Source organism: Meleagris gallopavo, chromosome 32 (genome assembly GCF_905368555.1).
Source record: "Meleagris gallopavo chromosome 32, MGAL_WU_HG_1.1, whole genome shotgun sequence".
Classification (NCBI taxonomy): Eukaryota; Metazoa; Chordata; class Aves; order Galliformes; family Phasianidae; genus Meleagris; species Meleagris gallopavo.
The window spans coordinates 791,174-814,130 of record NC_139436.1 but is presented as its reverse complement, the minus strand read 5'-3'; the positions used below and the strand labels follow the sequence as shown (position 1 = coordinate 814,130).

The window sequence follows — 22,957 nt, the reverse complement described above, 5'->3', positions numbered from 1 at the left end:
CCTGCAGGGGCCTCCAGAGCTTCGCCCCCCCAACGGAACCCAAATGGGTCTGGGGTCCCGGAGGCCGTTCTGCAGTCGGGACCTGGAAGGGCGATCCGGGCTGATGGGATCAAAGCACAAAAAGGCACCGCGCTGCACTTCACAATAAAACGGGAAATCCGAGCTGCCGTCTGGGGTCCGGGGGTCTGGGGGGGGGGTGTGGGATGTGGGGGTGTGGAGTGGGATGTGGGGGTGTGGGGTGGGATATGGGTGGGATGTGGGGTGGGATGTGGGTGTAGGGTAGGACATGGGTGGGATGTGGGAGTGTGGGTGGGATATGGGGTGGGATGTGGGTGGGATGTGGGTGGGATGTGGGGTGGGATGTGGGGTGTAGGGTGGGACATGGGTGGGATATGGGTGGGATGTGGGTGGGATATGGGTGGGATGTGGGTGGGATGTGGGTGGGATGGGGGTGGGATGTGGGTGGGATGTGGGTGGGATATGGGTTGTATATAGGGATGTGGGTGGGATATGAGTGGGATATGGGTGGGATATGGGGATATGGGCGGGATATGGGTGGGATATGGGTGGGATGTGGGTGGGATGTGGGTGGGATATGGGTGGGATGTGGGTGGGATATGGGTGGGATGTGGGTGGGATGTGGGTGGGATGGGGGTGGGATGTGGGTGGGATGTGGGGTGGGATATGGGTGGGATGTGGGTGGGATGTGGGTGGGATATGGGTGGGATGTGGGTGGGATGTGGGTGGGATGTGGGTGGGATATGGGTTGTATATAGGGATGTGGGTGGGATATGAGTGGGATATGGGTGGGATATGGGGATATAGGCGGGATATGGGTGGGATATGGGTGGGATGTGGGTGGGATATGGGGATATGGGTGAGATATGGGTGGGATATGGGTGGGATGTGGATGGGATGTGGGTGGGATATGGGTGGGATGTGGGTGGGATGTGGGTGGGATGTGGGTGGGATATGGGTTGTATATAGGGATGTGGGTGGGATATGAGTGGGATATGGGTGGGATATGGGGATATAGGCGGGATATGGGTGGGATATGGGTGGGATGTGGGTGGGATATGGGGATATGGGTGGGATATGGGTGGGATATGGGTGGGATGTGGGTGGGATGTGGGTGGGGTATGGTGGGATATGGTGGGATGTGGGTGGGATGTGGGTGGGATATGGTGGGAAATGGGTGGGATGTGGATGGGATGTGGGTGCTTTATAGGGATATGGGTGGGATATGAGTGGGATGTGGGTGGGATGTGGGGTGTAGGGTGGGACATGGGTGGGATGTGGAGTGTGGGTGGGATATGGGGTGGGATGTGGGTGGGATGTGGGTGGTTTATAGGGATATGGGTGGGATATGGGTGGTACATAGGGATATAGGTGAGATATGGGTGGGATATGAATGGTTTATAGGGATGTGGGTGGGATATGGGTGGGATGTGGTGGTTTATAGGGATGTGGGGTGGGAAATGGGTGGGATATGGGTGGGATATGGGTGGGATGTGGTGGTTTATAGGATATGGGTGGGATATGGGTGGGATATGGGTGGGATTTAGGGATATGGGTGGGATATGGGTTGTATACAGGGATATAGGTGAGATATGGGTGGGATATTAATGGTTTATAGGGATATGGGTGGGATATGGGTGGGATGTGGGTGGTATGTGGGGTGGGATATGGGTGGGATATGGGTGGGATATGGGTGGGATATGGGGGATATGGATGGGATATGGGGATATGGATGGGATATGGGTGGGACACGGTGGGATGTGGGTTGTATACAGGGATATGGGTGGGATGTGGGTGGGATATGGGTGGGATATGGGTGGGATATGGGTGGGGTATGGGTGGGTATGGGTGGTTTATAGGGATATGGGTGGGATATGGGGATATGGGTGGGATATGGGTGGGACACGGGTGGGATGTGGGTTGTATACAGGGATGTGGGTGGGATGTGGGTGGGTTATTGAGATGCGGGTGGGATATGGATGAGATATGGGTGGATTATAGGGATATGGGTGGGATATGGGTAGGATATGGGGATATGGGTGGGATGTGGGTGGGATATGGGTGGGTTATGGGTTGGTTTATAGGGATATGGGTGGGATGTGGGTGGGATATTGAGATGTGGGATGGGATATGGAAATATGGGTGGGATATGGGTGGTTTATAGGGATATGGGTGGGATATGGGTAGGATATGGGGATGTGGGTGGGATATGGGATGGGATATGGGTGGGACATGGGTAGTATACAAGGATGTGGGTTGGATATGGGGTGGGTTATTGAGATGTGGGATGGGATATGGGAATGTGGGTAGGATATGGGATGGGATATAGGGATGTGGATGGGATATGGGTGGGATATGGGTAGGATATAGGGATGTGGGTGGGATGTTGGTGGGATATGGATGGTATTTAGGAATATGGGTGGTTTATAGGGATGTGGGTGGGATATGGGGTGGGCTATGGGAATACTGAGTGGGATGAGGGGCTGTAGGGTGGGATATGGGGTGTGGGGTGCGATATAGGGTGGTAAATAGGGTTGTGGGTGGGAAATTTAGGTGGACTACGGGGTGGGATATGGGGGTGTGGGTGGAGTAAGTTATAGGATGGGATATCGGGATGTGGGATGGGTGTGGGGATGTGGGGTGGGATATAAAGTGGGATGTGGGGATGTGGGGTGGGATATGGGGTGTGGGGTGAGGGGATGGGGTGTGGGATAAGCAATAAGGGGATATGAGATGGGGTGTGGGGTGGGATATGGGGCAGTGGGATGTGGGTACGTGGAGTGGGATATAGGGATATGGGGTGGGATATGGGGTGGGATTTGGGATGGGATATGGGTATGTGGGGGGCAATGTCGGGATGTGGGGATGTGGGGTGGGAAGTAGGGTGGGTTTTAGGGTGGGATATGGGGTAGGCTATCGAGATGTGGGGTGGGATGTGGGGATACAGGGTGGGATATGGGGTGGATATGGGGTGGGGTGTGGGGATATGGGGTGGATATGGGGTGGGTTGTGGGGATATGGGGTGGCATATGGGGTGAGATGTGGGGATATGGGTGGGATTTGGGATGGAATATGGGTATGTGGGGGCAATGTGGGGATGTGGGGTGGGAAGTAGGGTGGGATTTAGGGTGGGATATGGAGTAGGCTATCGAGATGTGGGGTGGGATGTGGGGATACGGGGTGGGATACGGGGTGGTGTGGGGATATGGGGTGGGGTGTGGGGATATGGGGTGGGATATAGGGTGGCATATGGGGTGGGTTGTGGGGATATGGTGGTGGCATATGGGGTGGGATGTGGGGATACGGGGTGGGATATTTGGGATTGGGGATATGGGTGGGATTGGGGGGGCAATGTGGGGATGTGGGGATGTGGTGGGGGGAAGTAGGGTGGGATTGTGGGATATGGAGTAGGCTATCGAGATGTGGGGTGGGATGTGGGGATACGGGGTGGGATATGGGGTGGGGTGTGGGATATGGGGTGGGGTGTGGGGATACGGGGTGGGATATGGGGTGGCATATGGGGTGGGATGTGGGGATATGGGGTGGGTGGGTGGGGATAGGTATGGGGGGTGGGGATTGGGTGGGGTGTGGGTATATGGGGTGGGGTGGTGGATGATGGGTGGGATGTGGGGATACGGGGTTGGGTATGGGGTGGATATGGGGTGGGGTGTGGGGATAGGTGATGGGGTGTGGGTGTGTGGGTGTGGGATATGGGGTGGGATATGGGGTGGGTTGTGGGATACGGGGTGAGATATGGGGTGGGGTGTGGGGATGCCCCCTCCCTGGAGGCGTTTCAGGCCACAGCACGGGGCGGCGCCGCACGGCCTGAAGGGTCCCTTCAAACATTGCTGCAGCGATGCTGGGTGAGGCTGCAAGGATTGAATCTTTGGGTGCGGAACATCCACGGCTTTCCTCACCTCTGCCCCATCCCTCACCTCTGCCCCATCCCTCACCTCTGCCCCATCCCTCACCTCTGCCCCATCCCTCACTTCCTTCCCGTCCCTCATTTGTTTTCCATCCCTCACTTCTGTCCCATCTCTCGTTTATTCCCCATCCCTCTCTTCTGTCCCATCCCTCACTTCCTTCCCATCCCTCATTTATTCCCCATCCCTCATCTCTGTCCCATCTCTCGTTTGTTTTCCATCCCTCACTTCTGTCCCATCCCTCATTTATTCCCCATCCCTCATTTATTTCCCATCCCTCTTTTATTTCCCATTCCTCACTTCTGTCGCATTCCTCACCTCCGTCCCACCCCCCATTTCTGTCCCACCCCCCATTTCTGCCCTACCCCCCATTTCTGTCCCACCCCCCATTTCTGTCCCATCCCTCCCCTCAGTTCAATTCACGGAACGCCCCCTCCGCAGCGCAAGTCCGCCCGTTGCAGTCCCCATTCTGGCCACTAGGCGTCGCCCTAACACTTCTTTTAGCCTACATTTTCCAATTCCTGTAGAAAGGCCGCCCTGGTCTATAAAGTCAGCATCGAAAATCAGAAGAAAAAAATATATATATTTATTTTTTTAAAAACGTGCGTGTGTCCGAGTTTTCCTAAGTAAGCCCAGTTAGCATTATTTGGGCAGGGGTAAACTGGGTCACCATCCCTGGAGGTGTTGAACAACCGTCTGGACGTGGTGCTCAGAGCCATGACTTAGCAGAGGGCTGGGATGGTTGGGTTGTGGTTGGAGTCGGTGATCTCTGAGGTCTTTTCCAGCCTGGGCAGTTCTGTGATTCTTTGAAGAGCACAGAAGGAATGGAAATCTTCCTTAGAAATGGACATCTTCAGAAGAATGTAGGATGCAGCTTCCATTGAAGCAGCAGTGGGCAGTTATGGTGTTGCAGTACAGTTTGGGATTCAGTCTTGTAACTGCTTTGCATGGAACTGAGGGCTCTAGTTTCTAATTACTCCATGTTTTACTGGGACAAGGAATAACCATAGAATCGCAGAATCGCAGAATGGCCTGGGTTGGAAGGGACCCCAAGGATCACGAAGCTCCAACCCCCCACCAATGCAGGGCCACCAACCTCCACATCTCACAGCAGCCCAGGCTGCCCAGGGCCCCATCCAACCTGGCCTTGAACACCTCCAGGGATGGACGGGGATCCACAGCCTCTCTGGGCAGCTGGTCCAGCACCTCACCGCTCCCACAGCAAACAACTTCCCCCTCACATCCAACTGAAATCTGCCCTCCCTCACCTTCCAACCATTCCCTGTCCTGCTGTTATCTCCCCTTTCCAAGAGCTGATCCCCTCCTGTCTGCAGGCTCCCTTCAGGTCCCGCAGGCTGCACTGAGGTCACCCCGCAGCTTCTCTTCTCCAGGCTGAACAAGCCCAGCTCCCTCAGCCTGGCTTCGCAGTGGAGGTGCTGCAGCCCCCTGCTCATCTCTGTGCTCCTCTGGACCCTCTCCAACAGCTCCCTGTCCTTCTTGTCCTGGGGGCTCCAGCCCTGGACGCACTTTGGATGGATGCACCCCAATATTCCGTACCGCACCCTGTAGACATTTCACAGGTGTTTGCTTCCCTGCTGGTTCCCAATACAACAGCAGCTCCTGGCTCAAACTTCATCTCCCTTCAGCAGACAGAAGCAGGGAAAGGACTGACACACGTTTGCTGGATTATGGGTTTGATAACATTGAGAACCAAAGCATAGGAACCAGCTCCGGTCACTTCCGAATTAACAATCGAAGTAATTAATTACTTCTGAATTAACGATGTAATTAAATTTGCTGGGAGCCTGCGTTTCATGAGCGCTGGTGTAATGCTGTTGGTATGCACTCTATTTAAAGCTTAATAAGGGCATTTGAATTCCAAGCTAGCTGGACTCTTGACCGTACGACGTAGAGAAAACAAACGGATGCACGCTATAAAATAAGCAAGGAGCTGTAAGGCAGGGATGTTAAGGAAAGGGACAGACACTTCAGCAGGGTCTGCTCGGGGTCCAAACTGGAATAGAGGAGATTGAGATCAGATGTGGAGCAGAAGTCTTTACAATAAAGGTAGTGAAGCACTGGCACAGGATGCCCAGAGAGGTGGCGGTTGACCCATCGTTGGAGACGATCAAGGTCAGGCTGGATGGGGCTCTGAGCACCTGCTGGAGCTGTAGGTATCCCTGTGTATTGAAAGGGAGGTGGACCAAATGATCTTTATGGGTCCCCGATGAGGCTACGAACCCATGAGTCCATGACTCTGCGATCCTACGAGTTTATGACTTCATGAGTCTATGAGGAGACTGTGAGCCCACGAGTTTATGAGTCTACGAGCCTAAGAGTCTACAAACCAACGAGTCTATAAGCCTACAAGGCCTATGAGCCTAAGAGCCTACGAGTCTACAAGCCAGTGAGCCTGTGATCAGTCTATGAGCCTATGAGTCTACGAGTCTATGAGCCCGAGTCTGTGTGTCTGTGAGCCAGTGAGCCTATAGACTACGAGCCAATGAGCCTATAAGCTTTATGAGACCATGAGCCTATGAATCCATGAGTCCATGAGCCTATGAGACTATGAATCCATGAGTCTATGAGCCTATGAATCCATGAGTCTATGAGCCTATGAATCCATGAGTCTATGAGCCTATGAATCCATGAGTCTATGAGCCTGCATGAGCCCTATAAATCTCTTGGTCTATGAGCCTATGAATCCATGAGCCTATGAGCCTATGAATCCATGAGTCTATGAGCCTGCATGAGCCCTATAAATCTCTTGGTCTATGAGCCTATGAATCCATGAGCCTATGAGCCTATGAATCCATGAGCCTATGAGCCTGCATGAGCCCTATGAATCTCTTGGTCTATGAGCCTATGAGCCCATGAGTCTATGAGCCTATGAATCCATGAGTCTATGAGCCTGCATGAGCCCTATGAATCTCTTGGTCTATGAGCCTATGAATCCATGAGTCTATGAGCCTATGAATCCATGAGTCTATGAGCCTGCATGAGCCCTATAAATCTCTTGGTCTATGAGCCTATGAATCCATGAGTCTATGAGCCTACATGAGCCCTATAAATCTCTTAGTCTATGAGCCTATGAGGCCATGAGCCTATGAGCCTATGAATCCATGAGTCTATGAGCCTACATGAGCCCTATAAATCTCTTGGTCTATGAGCCTATGAATCCATGAGTCTATGAGCCTATGAATCCATGAGTCTATGAGCCTACAAGAGCCCTATGAATCTCTTAGTCTATGAGCCTATGAATCCATGAGCCTATGAGCCTATGAATCCATGAGTCTATGAGCCTGCATGAGCCCTATAAATCTCTTGGTCTATGAGCCTATGAATCCATGAGCCTATGAGCCTACATGAGCCCTATAAATCTCTTGGTCTATGAGCCTATGAATCCATGAGTCCATGAGCCTACATGAGCCCTATAAATCTCTTAGTCTATGAGCCTATGAATCCATGAGTCTATGAGCCTACATGAGCCCTATAAATCTCTTAGTCTATGAGCCTATGAATCCATGAGTCTATGAGCCTACATGAGCCCTATGAATCTCTTGGTCTATGAGCCTATGAGCCCATGAGCCTATGAGCCTATGAATCCATGAGCCTATGAGCCTACATGAGCCCTATAAATCTCTTAGTCTATGAGCCTATGAGTCCATGAGTCTATGAGCCTATGAATCCATGACTGTATGAGCCTACATGAGCCCTACTATGAGCCTACATGAGCCCTATGAATCTCTTAGGTCTATGAGCCTATGAGCCCATGAGTCTATGAGCCTATGAATCCATGAGTCTATGAGCCTACATGAGCCCTATGAATCTCTTGTTCTATGAGCCTATGAATCCATGTCTATGAGCCTATGATGCCATGAGCTATGAGCCTATGAATCCATGAGTCTATGAGCCTACATGAGCCCTATAAATCTCTTAGTCTATGAGCCTATGAATCCATGAGTCCATAGCCTACATGAGCCCTATAAATCTCTTAGTCTATGAGCCTATGAATCCATGAGTCTATGAGCCTACATGAGCCCTATGAATCTCTTAGTCTATGAGCCTATGAGCCCATGAGTCTATGAGCCTATGAATCCATGAGTCTATGAGCCTACATGAGCCCTATGAATCTCTTGGTCTATGAGCCTATGAATCCGTCTAGCCTATTAATCCATGAGTCTATGAGCCTACATGAGCCCTATGAAACTCTTGGTCTATGAGCCTATGACCATGAGCCTATGAGCCTATGAATCCATGAGCTATGAGCCTACATGAGCCCTATAAATCTCTTGGTCTATGAGCCTATGTCTATGAGCCTATGAGCCCATGAGACTATGAGCCTATGAATCCATGAGCCTATGAGCCTACATGAGCCCTATAAATCTCTTAGTCTATGAGCCTATGAAGCCATGAGTCTATGAGCTCACATGAGCCCTATGAATCACTTGGTCTATGAGCCTGTGAGACCATGAGTCTATGAGCCTACATGAGCCCTATGAAGCTCTTAGTCTATGAGCCTATGAGCCCATGAGTCTATGAGCCTATGAATCCATGAGTCTATGAGCCTACATGAGCCCTATGAATCTCTTGGTCTATGAGCCTATGAGCCCATGAGCCCATGAGCCTATGAATCCATGAGCCTATGAGCCTACATGAGCCCTATGAATCTCTTGGTCTATGAGCCTATGAGGCCATGAGCCTATGAGCCTATGAATCCATGAGTCTATGAGCCTACATGAGCCCTATAAATCTCTTGGTCTATGAGCCTATGAATCCATGAGTCTATGAGCCTACATGAGCCCTATAAATCTCTTGGTCTATGAGCCTATGAATCCTTAGTCTATGAGCCTATGAGTCCATGAGTCTATGAGCCTATGAATCCATGAGCCTATGAGCCTATGAATCCATGAGCCTATGAGCCTACATGAGCCCTATAAATCTCTTGGTCTATGAGCCTATGAGTCCATGAGTCTATGAGCCTATGAATCCATGAGTCTATGAGCCTATGAGCCCATGAGTCTATGAGCCTACTTCAGCCCTATGAATCTCTGAGTCTATGAGCCTATGAGCCAATGAATCTATGAGCCTATGAGTCCATGAGCCTATGAGCCTACATGAGCAGTATGAATCTCTTGAGCTATGAGCCTATGACTCCATGAGCCTATGAGCCTATGAATCCATGAGTCTATGAGCCTACATGAGCCCTATGAATCTCTTGGACTATGAGCCTATGAGTCCATGAGTCTATGAGCCTACATGAGCCCTATGAATCTCTTGGTCTATGAGCCAATGAGGCCATGAGCCTATGAGCCTATGAATCCATGAGCCTATGAGCCTACATGAGCCCTATAAATCTCTTGTCTATGAGTCTATGAGCCCATGAGCCTATGAGCCTATGAATCCATGAGTCTATGAGCCTACAGGAGCCCTATGAATCTCTTGGTCTATGAGTCTATGAGCCTAAGAGCCTAGGAGTCTATATGAGCCCTATGAATCTCTTGCTCCATGAGCCTATGAGTCTATGAGTCTATGAGCCTATATGAGCCCTATAAATCTCTTAGTCTACGAGCCTATGAGTCCATGAGTCTATGAGCCTGTGAGCCAATGAGTCTGAGCCTATGAGTGGTCTATGAGCAGTCTATGAGTAGTCTATGAGCAGTGTATGAGCAGTCTATGAGCCTATGAGTCCATATTTCTGTGAGCCCTATGAGCCCATAACTCTATGAGCCTGTCTATAAGCCTATGAGCCTACAAGACTAGTAGCCTACGAGCCAATGAGTCCATGAGCCCTATGAGTCTCTTTGCCTAAGAGCCTATTACCGATGAGCCCATGAGTCTATGAGACCATGAGTCCATGAGTCTACAAGTCTTGAGTCTGTAAGCCAACGAGTCCATGAGCCTACGAGCATTTGAGCCTACAAGTTTACAAGCCGAGTCTATGAGTCTGAGTCTATGAGCAGCCCATGAACAGTCTATGAGTAGCCTATGAGCAGCCTATGAGCAGCCTATGAGTCTATGAGCCTATGAGCAGCCGATGGGCCTATGAGCCTATGAGCCACGTTGAGCAGCCTATGAGCAGTCCATGAGTTGCCTATGAACAGTCTATGAGCAGCCTATGAGCTGCCTATGAGCAGCCTGTGAACAGTCTATGAGTAGCCTATGAGCAGCCTACGAGCAGTCTGTGAGTAGCCTATGAACAGTCTATGAGCAGCCAACGAGTCCATGAGCAGCCTACGAACAGTCTACGAGTAGCCTGAGTCTATGAGTATTTGAGCCTATGAGTCTGTTAGTCTATGAGCAGCCTATGAGTCCACAGCCTATGAGCAGTCTATGAGCAGTCTGTGAGCAGTCTATAAGCAGCCTATGAGCAGTCTGTGAGGAGCCAATGAGCAGCCTATGAGCAGCCGATGAGCTGTCAATGAGCAGCCTGTGAGCAGTCTACGAGCAGCCAATGAGTAGCCTATGAGCAGCCTATGAGCAGTCTCTGAGCAGTCTCTGAGTTGTCTATGAGCAGTCCATGAGCAGTCTATGAGCAGCCAGTGAGCAGCGTATGAGCAGTCTTTGAGTAGCCTATGAGCAGCCTATGAGCAGTCTAAGAGCAGCCTATGAGCAGCCTATGAGCAGCCTATGAGCAGCCTATGAGCAGCCTATGAGCAGCCTATGAGCAGCCTATGAGCAGTCTATGAGCAGTCTATGAGCAGCCTATGAGCAGTCTATGAGCCTATGAGTCCATAACTCTATGTGCCCTATGAGCCTATGAGTCTTCAAGTCTATGAGTCTACGAGCCAATGGTCTATGAACCTATGACCCTATGAGTCTACGAGCCTATGAGTCTATGAGCCCATGAGCTTATGAGCCTATGAGTCTACAAGCCAATGAGCCTATAAGTCTATGAGTATATGAGCCCTATGAATCTCTCAGAGTCTATGAATCTACAAGTCTATACGTCTACAAGTCCATAAGCCTATGAGCCTATGAACCTACAAGCCAATGAGTCATTGAGTTAATGAGCCTATGAGTCTACAAGCTAATGATCCAATGGGCCTACAGGACTATGAGGCTATGAGCCAATGAGCCAATGAGCCCACAAGTCTATGAACTGATGAGCCTATGAGTCTATGAGCCTACAAGTCTACAAGCCATCGAGTCTATGAGTTTATGAGTTTAGGAGTCTATGAGCAGCCTGTGAGCCTACGAGCCCGTGAGTAATTGCAGACTTCACACAGCGCAAACAGAAGAACTCCAGCTTCTAAAACGTAAAGTAAACTTTATTATCCTTGAACCACAAAATAGATTTCTTTGGTTGTACAAATGTCACTAGTTACAGTCTTGATGCGCTAATTAATTTTCCCTCAGAGTCTCTCAGGAGAGAAGGGGAGAGAACCCAGAGCCTGGCAGCGGGTACCAAAAAGGGAAAGAAGAAAGAATCACGTTAGTCACCAAAACAAATCCGAGATCGCTTCCAAAACTGCTCTTGTTAAAAAGCATACGCTAAAATTAGACTTTAAAAAAGGAAAAGCTCCAATTGCTGATGATGGAAGCAGCCGTAGCTGCAGCTTGAGATATCCGAGTTCCCCCTTCAGAGCCCTACCAAATTAAACCACGTGGAGTCAGTACAAATGGGTTTGGCATGAAGGGAGATGCTCGACCATAAAAAAAATGCATCCAGTCATTCAGCAAATGCATAAGCAGACGAGCCTGCTGCTCCCAAGCCACGTCCCAGGTAAGGTTCAGCCCTGGCCTTACTGCTGGAGTTCAGCAGAGAGCACCAATGGATCTGGATGGACAGATCAATGACTGCTGAACTCTGATGCCTTTCTCTCTATCAGAGGCTTTAACAAAAGGAAACCCAACCCAAACCAAATCCATTAAAAAAGAAAAAGAAAAAAAAAAAAAAAAAGGAACAGGGATGTTGTTTTATTTCAGTAGTGGGCAGTAGAGCAGCAGAGACTGATTTCAGAGCTGTGAGCAGCATCAGCCTCCTCCATGTCTGCAGAGCACAGCGGATGCAAGCTGTTCACGGCCACAGGTCCACGTGTGGCAACCAGGAATCACACCCAAGTCCCTTTTTCATTTTTCTTTTTTCCTCTTGCTCGGACAAGCGTGCGTTTGCCCTGTCCTATGCAGGCAGTGGCCTGAAGTCGACACGCTGGCAGACAGCAGCACCGTGCGCTTATTGCAGGTTCTTCCCAGATCCATTCCACCCCACCGCGCTCCCTGCCTGGCAGGCAGTCACTCCTTCGGACCCCACGGGCGCCCTCACAACGTCACCTATCACCTCACAGCCACTGGGAACTCACCCACCAGCATCCTACCTGCAAGACCCCATTAATCCTAACCTGACCCCAGCAACGCCACTTCCTACCCTTCCCCGTTCCCTGAATCCTAACCCCTACCTTATTTGCTGTGTACACCTCCTACCTCTGCCCCTCGCTATTCCGCTTCCTATTGCTGCCATACGCTCACGCTGCTATCGCTCCCACAGCTTTCCAACCCCTTCCTCACTTCCGCCCCCGTTCAGCTGTGATGCGGGCAGCAGACGGATGCCTGACAGGCAGCAGCGTGCACGGAGACGCACGCCACGAGCACACAGTGATGTGTGCCTGGGGGTAAATTCCCGTCTCCCAAACGGTGCGGCACTGCAGGCAGGAGCAGCTCCCTGCACGGGACAGGTGCTGCGCTCACAGAGGCAATGGAACGGAGCTGATGCTCCCCGGAGGATGGATGAGCTCCAGCTCCTTCAGTCTCCTTTTGAGCACACAGGTGTCAGTGTCAGAGGGAGGCACTTCACTAAAATTCCTTTTCTTTATGTGTTTTTTTTTGCTTTTTTTTTTTTTTTTTTTGCCTCCGAGCTTCCACACGCTCCCAAAAGAAAGCGGGGTGACGCAGTGTGGGAGGTGGAAGAAGACGCTTCTTGGCGAAAGACTGGAAACCCAACGGGAGCGAAGGCTGGAACTTCCTTCTCACTCAGACCGCAGTAGAAGCTCTCACAGAATTCTACCACTCTATGATTCTCTCATACGAAACCGTTAAACGAAAGACCCGAGTTGAGGAAATAACAGCCGGAGCCCAACGCACTCACACTCTACGCTCTCCCTGTCCTACCGTGCCCCCTCCCTCCCCCCTTACCCAATATTTACAGGCTAACAAACTGCAGCTGCCCGTGCCCTGCCCACGCTTCCTCTTGCTTAGCCATCCATCAGTGGGCCCCACGTGGGCTCAGGACGTGCCCCAGTGCCCCACTGGGGGAGAAAACAGGGCGCTTCACAGCCTTAAGGAAGTCGGTCGACCGCAACGCTCCCGGGACGCTCAGTTCCACCCGGAGCCCCGGAGGCAGCGCTACGGGCGGTCTGGTGCTGCTCCTGGAGCACGGGAAGTTCAGGAGCCCCATGTCGGGCCATCCCAAAGCCCAGGAGCTTTGGATTGCCTACGTCGGGACGGCGGCCTCCAGGCTGCGCCGGCCGTGCCGCAGTTTGCGTTTGCTGCTGTACAGAGCCATCTCTTCAAGTGCAGATGCGGTTGGCGTTGATGAGTCACGTGTTAATAGCATTTCCTCCTCCTCCGGCTGCCCGTCTTGCTCCTGAGGAACTGCGGAGATAAGAGAAGCAACAGATTTAGGAGGAGGTGCTCGGTTTAAGCACTGTGGACGGATAACGACGGCACGAGGGTGCTCCGCGTGCCGAGACGGAGATCACAGCAATGCCAGGCCCAGAACTTTTAGGTGATCTGAACCTGAAGTGCTATTATTTTCTGGGAAGGAAGCTGCACTCCTCAGCAGACATCTTCCCCCATCGCCCAGGACTCGCTGAAAACGGCACGGAAGTGCCAAACTTTAGCAAGAATCGGCACCCAGAAGGACTGAGGTCCGCGCTCGCGCTCGAAGCGCTGCAGTCGTTCCAACAGAGCACTGGGCACGGAAGGGCACTATGAGCATCAGCACGGGGCTGAGAGAGGTGAGCCTTCTGCTTCTGCCCACTGCTGAAGTTGGATGAGCGAAGCACTTTCTGCAGGTTGCGTTTCGGCTCCTCCACCAAAGGGCCTCGCTCAGCGGCCACCGTGGCAGAGCAGACCCTCAATTACTGTGGTCTGAGGCTTTGCAGGGACGGATTTTGTGCCTGAGGTACGTTGTGCTCTTGCACAGCCCACAGAACCCACCCAACTTCCATGAAGTACTCGTGCAAGAAGGAAAAAGCTTCATCAAGCCACGTCACTTTTCCTTCCAGGTACTGAGCAGCTCCTCCGAAGTCTCTGAATTTAGCAGAGACTCTCAAATAAAGAAATCTATCAGATCAGAGGTGTGCAGTCAAAGGTGCTGAGCCTTACTTAATGGCCCACCCTCTGCTCTGCAGCCATGCTCACAGCAATGCCCTCCTCCTTACAGTAACCAGGTAGGAGCACTGGCTGTGACCCTGAATCCTCCCTGAACGGCTACATAGCATCAACCCGTCGTCTGAAAAGGACCTGGAGCCAAGAGGACACAGGTAAGCAGTGTGACGCCTTCGAGGGATGCTGGGACTGCCAGAGGGCTCACTTTCAAACAAAACGAACAGGAATAAAACAAAGGCACTGGCAGACATGTGGAGAGACGTTCAAACTGGGTGGAGGACTCTGCGTGGTTGGAGGGCGCTGCTCTTAATCACAGAACCCCAGCATGGCCTGGGCTGCAAAGGAGCACAGCGCTCATCAGTTCCAACCCCTGCTGTGTGCGGGTCGCCACCAGCAGAACAGGCTGCCCAGAGAATCCACAGGGTGCCATAGGGATCCATAGAGTGCCACAAGGATCCATAGGGTGCCAGAGGAACCCATAGGGTGCCATAGGGACCCATAGGGAGTCATAATCATAGAATCAACACAGAACCCCAGCATGGCCTGGGTTGCAAAGGAGCACAACGCTCACCTGGTTCCAACCCCCTGCTGTGTGCAGGTCGCCAACCAGCAGCCCAGGCTGCCCAGAGCCACATCCAGCCTGGCCTCGGATGCCTGCAGGGATGGGATGAGCATCCACAGCCTCCTTGGGCAACCTGTGCCACTGCCTCACCACCCTCTGCATGAAAAACTGCCTCCTCACATCCAACCCAAACCTCCCCTGGCTCACTTTAAAGCCATTCCCCTTGTCCTGTCACCACCCACCCTCACAAACAGCCGTTCCCCTCCTGTTTATCCGCTCCCTCCAAGCACTGAAGGCCGCAATCAGGTCTCCCTGCAGCCTCCTCTTCTCTTCTCCAGGCTGAACCAGCCCACTTCCCTCAGCCTTTCCTCACAGCACAGCTGCTCCAGCCCTCTGAGCATCTCAGTGCCTCCTCCGGACCCGCTCCCACAGCTCCCTGTCCTTCCTGTGCTGGGGGCCCCAGCCCTGGACGCAGGGCTGCAGATGGGGCCACTCGATGCCATCATCTGTCACTGATGGAGATGCTGAAGAGCATCGATCCCAAGACCCCCGAGGGACACCGCTTGTGACCACCCTGACGCAGAACCATTAATCACAAGCCAAAACCTTAATTAGTGCTTATTTAGCTGACAGAGCACACAGCTCCATAAGCTTAGAACTGGGGAGTCACCACACCACGCTCCGTCCAAATGCCCTCCAGTGCCAAAGCGGGACGAGCACCTGCACTGCCTGCTTCTGTTCCAACAGAAGGGGCACAAAGCAAACCCTAATGATGGATGTTACTCCCTTTGTAGCAGCTGTCAGAGGCCAGGAATTCCCACTTGCATTCTACCACCCCTCTTCAGTCGAGAGCACAACACGAGGTTAGGCATGCTTGTAACAAACAGTTCTCAGCAAATCGGCCGTTAATAAGCACGATGCAAATATCCTACCCAAAACTGAATGTGGCGGATCTCAAGGTTTCATTCTAGAACGGGCGAAAAGAAAAAAAAAAGGATAATGCTTCAAGCAGCAAGAAGGCGAGGTCCTCGGGGTTGACTCCACAAACAGGCCAAGGAAACACTGGAACCACGGATGGGATGAAGGTGGTACAGAGAGCTTCCCTTTGGCCTTTGGCTTACCTGAGTTATTTCTGTCCTCCACGTATCCGAGCTCATCAGCTGCATCAGGAGACTGGAAAGAAGAAGAAATGAGCATTTGCCTCTGTCCCACCAGTGCCAGGTGATTTCCCCCTCCAAGAGAACCTTTTGCCTCAAAGGCTCTGGTGGCACAGCAGCCAGGGCACGGCCCTCACATGCTAATTTTCCGCTGCCATCAAGCAGCCCGTTGACTCAACTGTGAGATGAGAGCTGGGTCTGCCCACCACGGCTCTCCTACTACTTTGTCTGGGGAGAAAGGAGGGGACAGTGAGCGACAGGAAAGGCAAAAAGCATGAAGACTGCTGAAAAGGAGCAGAAACATGGGAGGGGACCGATGACACGGGGCAGTGATGTTTCCTTGAGGGTCCTGGATCCCAGTTCTGCACCCGCACTGCTCTCAGGCCTGGCTTCTTAGGCAAAATCAGTGTGGGTTTTTTTTTCTCTTTATTCAATTGTGGATGGAATCATAGAAGCATTATGCTGTAAGAGGCCTAATAGGTCACCAAGCGCAACCCCAACCCATCCCCACCGTGCCCACAAACCACGTCCACAGGAGCCGCATCTCCACGGCTCTCCAACACCCCTTAGGATGGAGATTCCACCACTTCCTTGGGCAGCCGTGCCGCTGCATGGAGAAAAAACGTTTCCTAATCTCCATCCTGAGCCTTCCCGATGCAACATGAGGCCACCACCTCTTGTTCCATCACCGATCCCTGGGAGCAGAGACCAACCCCCACCTCCCTACAGCCTCCTTTCAGGGAGCGGGAGAGAGCAATGAGGTCTCCCCTGAGCCTGCTCGACTCCAGACTAAACCTCGACCCCTCTTGCAAGCTTAACATGGAACGAGGACTGACAGCAACCAACCACAGGTGCCTGCAGCTCAGCAGCTCAGAGCAACGCCACCATGTCAGAACGGTAAACTTCGGTCGTGGGCCAAAGCTTGAGGTGGCCTGAAAGTCAGCACTAATCACAGCTTCACAGAATCGCAGGGGTAGGAAAGGACCTCGGGAGGTCACTGAATGCAGCCCCCTCCCAACAGTTCCCTACGGCAGGTCTCGCAGGCGGGCGTCCAGCTGGCACTGAGTATCTCCATGGTGGAGGCTCCTCCACCTCTCTGGGCAGCTGTTCCAGTGCTCTGCCACCCCTGCCGTGCAGAAGTTCTTCCGTGTGCTGCCGCGGAGCTTCCCGTGGTCAAGTTTTAGGCTGTCGCTCCTTGTCCTGTGACTGCACGCCACTGAGAAGGGCCTGGCCTCATCCGTCTGCCTCCCGCCTCCCTTGAGAAATTGATAAACATTATCAAATCCCCTCTCGGTCCTCTCCTCCCCAGGCTGAACAGCCCCGGGTTACTCAGCCTTTCCTCGTACAGGAGCTGCTCCAGGCCCTTCATCATCTCTGTGCCCCTCCGCTGGGCTCCTTCTAGGAGATCCCCTCTTTTTGGACCTGGGGAGCCCAGAACTGGGCACAGGACTCTAAATGCGGCCTCACCAGGACAGAGTACGGGGCTGGGATCACCTCCCTCAGCCGGTTTTTTAATGGATACCATTGGCCTCCTTAGCCACAAGGGCACGCTGCTTGGTTCATGGCCAACCTCTTTGTTCACCAGGACCACCAGGTCCTTCTCTGCAGAGCTCCTCTCTTCGGGTCGTCCCCCAACCTGCACTGATGCACGCAGTTATTCCTCCCCAGGTGCAAAGACTCTACGCTTGCTCTTGTTAAACCTCCTCAGGTTCCTCCCTGCCCAATTTTCCAGTCTGCCCAGGTCCAGTTGAACGGCAGCACAGCCTTCAGGTGTTTCAGCCACTCCTGCCAGCTTTGTATCATCAGCAAACTTACTGCAGACTCTACGCCTTCATCCAGATGTTGAACAAGATGTTGAAGATGTTGAACAAGACTGGCTCCAGCACCGAACCCTGGGGATCACCGCTGGTTACAGGCGACCAACCAAACTCTGCACTGCTGATGACCACCCTCTGAGCTCAGCCAGTTCTCAACTCGCCTCACCATCCACTCATCTATCCTGCACTTCCTAAGTTCCACAACCAGGATGGTGTGGGAGATGGTGTCGAACGCCTTGCTGAAGTCAAGGTACACAACACCCACTGCTCTCCTCCCATCTACCCGGACAGTGACGACATCATGTCGGTCGAGCATGACTTTCCCTTGGTAAACCCATACTGACTACACCTGATAACCTTCTCCTTTCCGTTTGCTTGGGGATGGCATCCAGAACAAACTGTTCCATCACCTTCACAAGGACAGAGGTGAGGCTCGTAGTTTCCTGGGTCCTCCTTCCTGCCCTTTCTGAAGACTGGAGTGACGCTGGCCACCTTCCAGTCTTCAGGCACCCGTCCCATTTGCCAGGACCTTTCAAAGATGACAGAGAGCAGTTCAGCAATTCTCTCTGCCAGTTCTCTCGGCACACGTGGGTGCATCCCGTTGGGGCCCATGGATGTGTGTCTGTTGATTTTGGCTAGGTGCTCTCTGACCTGATCCACCTCAACCAACGGAAAGCCTTCCTTTCCCCACACTCTTCCTCTTACCTCCAGGGTCTGGGATTCCTACGGGCCAGACCTACCATTACAGACTGAAGCAAAGTAGGCATTCAGAACCTCTGCCTACTCAGCATCCCCTGTTACCAAGGCACCCACCTCATTTAGTAGGGGACTCACATTTTCCCTACTCTTCCTTTTACTGCTGACATATTTAAATAAAATCTTACTTGTTGTCACAGAATCACAGAATCCTAGAATGGCCTGGGTTGAAAAGGACCGTAATGATCACTGAGTTCCAACCCCCTGCTATGTGCAGGGTCACCAACCACTAGGTTGGGTTGGATTGGGTTGGAAGGGTCCTTGAAGGTCACAGAACCATGGAATAGTTGGGTTGGGTTGCAAAGGTCCTTGAAGATCTTAGAACCATGGGATGGCAGGGTTGGGTTGGGTTGCAAAGGTCCTTGAAGGTCATAGAACCATGGGATGGCAGGGTTGGGTTGGGTTGCAAAGGTCCTTGAAGGTCATAGAACCATGTGATGGCAGGGTTGGGTTGCAAAGGTCCTTGAAGGTCATAGCGCCATGGGATGGCAGGGTTGGGTTGCAAAGGTCCTTGAAGGTCATAGCGCCATGGGATGGCAGGTTTGGGTTGCAAAGGTCCTTGAAGGTCATAGCGCCATGGGATGGCAGGTTTGGGTTGCAAAGGTCCTTGAAGGTCATAGAACCATGGGATGGTTGGGTTGGGTTGGGTTGGGTTGGGTTGGGTTGGAAGGGTCCTTACAGATGACAGAACCACCAGATGGTTGGGTTGGAAGGGTCCTCAAAGGTCATAGAAGCATAGAATGGATTGGGAGTGTCTTGGAAGGTGATAGAGCCACGGAATGATAGAATGCATCGGGTTGAAATGATTCTTAAAGCTCACAGAACTCTAGAATGGCCTGGGTTGCAAAGGAGCACAGTGCTCACCTGGTTCCAACCCCCTGCTGTGTGCAGGTCGCCAACCAGCAGCCCAGGCTGCCCAGAGCCACATCCAGCCTGGCCTCGGATGCCTGCAGGGATGGGATGAGCATCCACAGCCTCCTTGGGCAACCTGTGCCACTGCCTCACCACCCTCTGCATGAAAAACTGCCTCCTCACATCCAACCCAAACCTCCCCTGGCTCACTTTAAAGCCATTCCCCTTGTCCTGTCACCACCCACCCTCACAAACAGCCGTTCCCCTCCTGTTTATCCGCTCCCTCCAAGCACTGAAGGCCGCAATCAGGTCTCCCTGCAGCCTCCTCTTCTCTTCTCCCAGCTGAACCAGCCCACTTCCCTCAGCCTTTCCTCACAGCAGAGCTGCTCCAGCCCTCTGCTCATCGTCACTGCCCCGTACACGAGGGGGATCCTGAAGCTCTTCCTCACGCCATTCAGCCTCTGTTCTGAGGGTCATCACACCATATGCAGCACTTCCACTAAATCAAGCCCTGACCAATCCAACAGCAGGCAGAAATTCAGCATGCAGTGAATACCTGGATTTCGTAAACAGGTTTGGAGGAAGGAATAGCAGCAAATTCCCGGTAGTCAAACTTCTTTTCAGACATGGACTAGAAGGGACAGTAAATGAGAAGAAAGAGAAAAGAGAGAGTGAGGAGAGAGGAACGGATGGACACACAGCAGCACCCTGAGTGATCGACGGAGGGTTAGCAGCAAAGCATCATTCACAGTTAATGTCAATGGTGTCTGGATGCAGCCTCTGGGAAGGAAGGCATCTCAGGGACATTGGGACGCTGCGTTTTGTCTGTCCTGCTGTCAGGGTAGGTGCTCCAAGTTGCATAGAAAACAGGATGTGCTCCCATGAGCTGCACATACACACCAGCTTAGGGAAGAACAAGATTCCTGACAGCTCCAGCACAGCTGACGCCTCATTCAGAGCTGGCTGTAGCATGAGACCTTGGGCAGAACCAGGTCCCACCACTCCGCTGCACCAACTCTGACAGTTCTCTGCAACGACGTCCTGCTGTATTTATACAGCCCTTAGGAAAAGTAAGATGCTGATTTCAGCTTAAGGTTTTGGTTTGGTACTACTGGGAAAAGAATAAAACGGAGAAATGGAAGACAGATATTGCTGTATATTTGCACAGAAGGGGATGTCTCTAGCAATGGGCATGGCAAAGCTCCATCCACAGTGCCTCCTTCACAACTCTGCCTCAGGTTAAGTACTGAAACAGGGACCTCATGGCCCAGATGCACGACCCACACCCAAGGTGAGTAACTGAGAAACCCCAGGATTACAGAGAGAACGAAAGCAAGCAGAATCTGTCATACCAGCCTTCCTGGTGAAGTGACGTTCCTGGGACTGCAATCTGCAAAAGATGACATACAAGCATTGTCTACTGAACGCCTGGGTTATACGCAACACACACACATGCCTGTCCCTTCCATCCAGCACTTATTTCAGTGCGATAAAAGACCACACTCACAACAGACCCTTTCCAAATAAATGCTGCTTTCCTGTCTTTTCAACTCTGCTCTTGTTTCCCAGGACCATCACTTCAATGTTTTGCTCTCTGTGTGTCAGGAGAATCTCCTGTGCCGAGAAGTGTCGTGCGATCAAACAGGTCCTTCAGCCTCAGCTGAATGAATCACAGAACCCCAGCATGGCCAGGGCTGCAAAGGAGCACAATGCTCACCTGGTTCCAACCCCTGCTGTGTGCAGGTCACCAACCAGCAGCCCAGGCTGCCCAGAGCCACATCCAGCCTGGCCTCGGATGCCTGCAGGGATGGGATGAGCATCCACAGCCTCCTTGGGCAACCTGTGCCACTGCCTCACCACCCTCTGCATGAGAAACTGCCTCCTCACATCCAGCCTAAACCTCCCCTGGCTCACTTTAAAACCATTCCCCTTGTCCTGTCACCACCCACCCTCACAAACAGCCGTTCCCCTCCTGTTTATCCGCTCCCTCCAAGCACTGAAGGCCGCAATCAGGTCTCCCTGCAGCCTTCTCTTCTCTTCTCCCAGCTGAACCAGCCCAGTTCCCTCAGCCTTTCCTCACAGCACAGCTGCTCCAGCCCTCTGAGCATCTCAGTGCCTCCTCTGGACCCTCTCCAACAGCTCCCTGTCCTTCTTGTCCTGGGGGCTCCAGCCCTGGACGCAGTGCTGCAGATGGGGCCTCCCAAGAGCCGAGCAGAGGGGGACGATCACCTCCCTGTCCCTGCTGGCCACCCCTTTTTTAATGCAGCCCAGAACACAGTTGGCCTCCCGGGCTGCAAGCCCACACTGCTGGCTCACGTCCAGCTTCTCGCCCACCAGGACCCCCCAGGTCCTTCTCCGCAGGGCTGCTCTCAAAGAGAGAAACTGAATGAAGAAACTGCACCCTGCAAATGTGCTTTCAAGCAAGTTAACCTGCAAAAGCACGAACTTTTTTCCCCCAAACGGCTGCACAGTACCTTCCAGTGGCGTCGGTGACGGGGTAGGAACGGGCGAAGGTGACTCTGTCACCTGCTCCAGAGTGCTGCGCTTCTTTCCCTCCTTGGACTTGGCAATGACCATTTGGGCTTTAAGAGCATCCTGTTCAAGGGATTTCATCCTGTCTCAGAAAGGAGGAGGGAAGGGAGGAGAAAAAGACATCAGACATTGCTTTCTCCATACCAGATTAATGTCCTCTTCTGTGCCCAGCGGCTGGACCGCAGTCTACAAGCTGAGAGCAGAAAGGCCAGATGAACCCTTGGCTCCCCCCGGCAGACAGACTTTCAGAGCAGGAGCGAGCAGCTCGGTTTGCTGTCATCAGACGTTACAGTCCTGAAATGCACACATTGCCACGTGTGCAGAGCAGAGCCCGGAGCTCAGCATCAACCCACTGAGACGCTGCAGGCCTTCCCAGAGGTGCCACGTATGACAGAGAGCAATCCAAACTGAGGAACGTGAAGGGGGACTGCCAGGGCTCGGCGACTAGGTGAGTTTTCAGGGCTTTACTCTCCAAGCGTGCCACACTTTATCCCTCTGCTGCCACCGGGGCATTATAAACCGCCTCTGACAAAAGGGGGTTCAGCCCTCAGAAACGTCGGCTCCCACCCAAGCAGACAGACCCGGCGTCCACCCATCGTCCCACTGACCGCCAGCCGTCTGCGGTACCTGAGGGCAATGAGCTCCAGCTCACCGAATCCTCCCTAACCCTGTAAGGACGCAGCTGGGAGCACGGCGTTAGGACGGGGGGACACAGACAGGACGGAGCATGCAGCTGGCAGGGATGGGGCTGTGCACACCTGGATTGGTTTCCTGACCCAGGGGTTCTCGAGGCGTGACTCTGCACTGGACTAGGCATCTGAGCTGGCCTGGCCCCGGGAGCAGGAGCCCATTGCCGGGACTGGTACAGCTTCCTGGCCAGATCCTGCTCGTACTGTTTAATACTGTCTTCAAGAGTTGAGGATCTGAGGAGGAGGAGGAGGAGGAGGAGGAGGAGGAAGAGAGGAAGAGGGGAAGGAAGAGGAGATGATGGTAATGAACATTACAGTGGAC

At 52.7% G+C, this 22,957-nt stretch overlaps 1 protein-coding gene across 50 annotated transcripts in view; it reads right to left on the bottom strand.

Annotated features, from left to right (window-relative positions):
- Positions 1-11,191: 11,191 nt before the first annotated feature.
- SCRIB (scribble planar cell polarity protein) overlaps positions 11,192-22,957 on the bottom strand; it is a 121,201-nt gene continuing 109,435 nt past the window's right edge. For 44 of the 50 annotated variants that reach the window (XM_085214611.1, XM_085214607.1, XM_085214608.1 and 41 more), the window contains 6 exons: positions 22,705-22,869; positions 21,889-22,028; positions 20,767-20,804; positions 19,971-20,045; positions 15,954-16,005; positions 11,192-13,532 (listed from right to left, as the gene is read on the bottom strand). In XM_085214611.1, the coding sequence (XP_085070737.1) occupies positions 13,372-13,532; positions 15,954-16,005; positions 19,971-20,045; positions 20,767-20,804; positions 21,889-22,028; positions 22,705-22,869 (631 nt within the window). In that variant the 3' untranslated portion in view covers positions 11,192-13,371. Of the gene's footprint in view, positions 13,533-15,764; positions 15,800-15,953; positions 16,006-19,970; positions 20,046-20,766; positions 20,805-21,888; positions 22,029-22,704; positions 22,870-22,957 lie in introns of all 50 variants that reach the window. The other 6 variants (XM_085214619.1, XM_085214622.1, XM_085214624.1 and 3 more) reach the window with 6 other exon arrangements.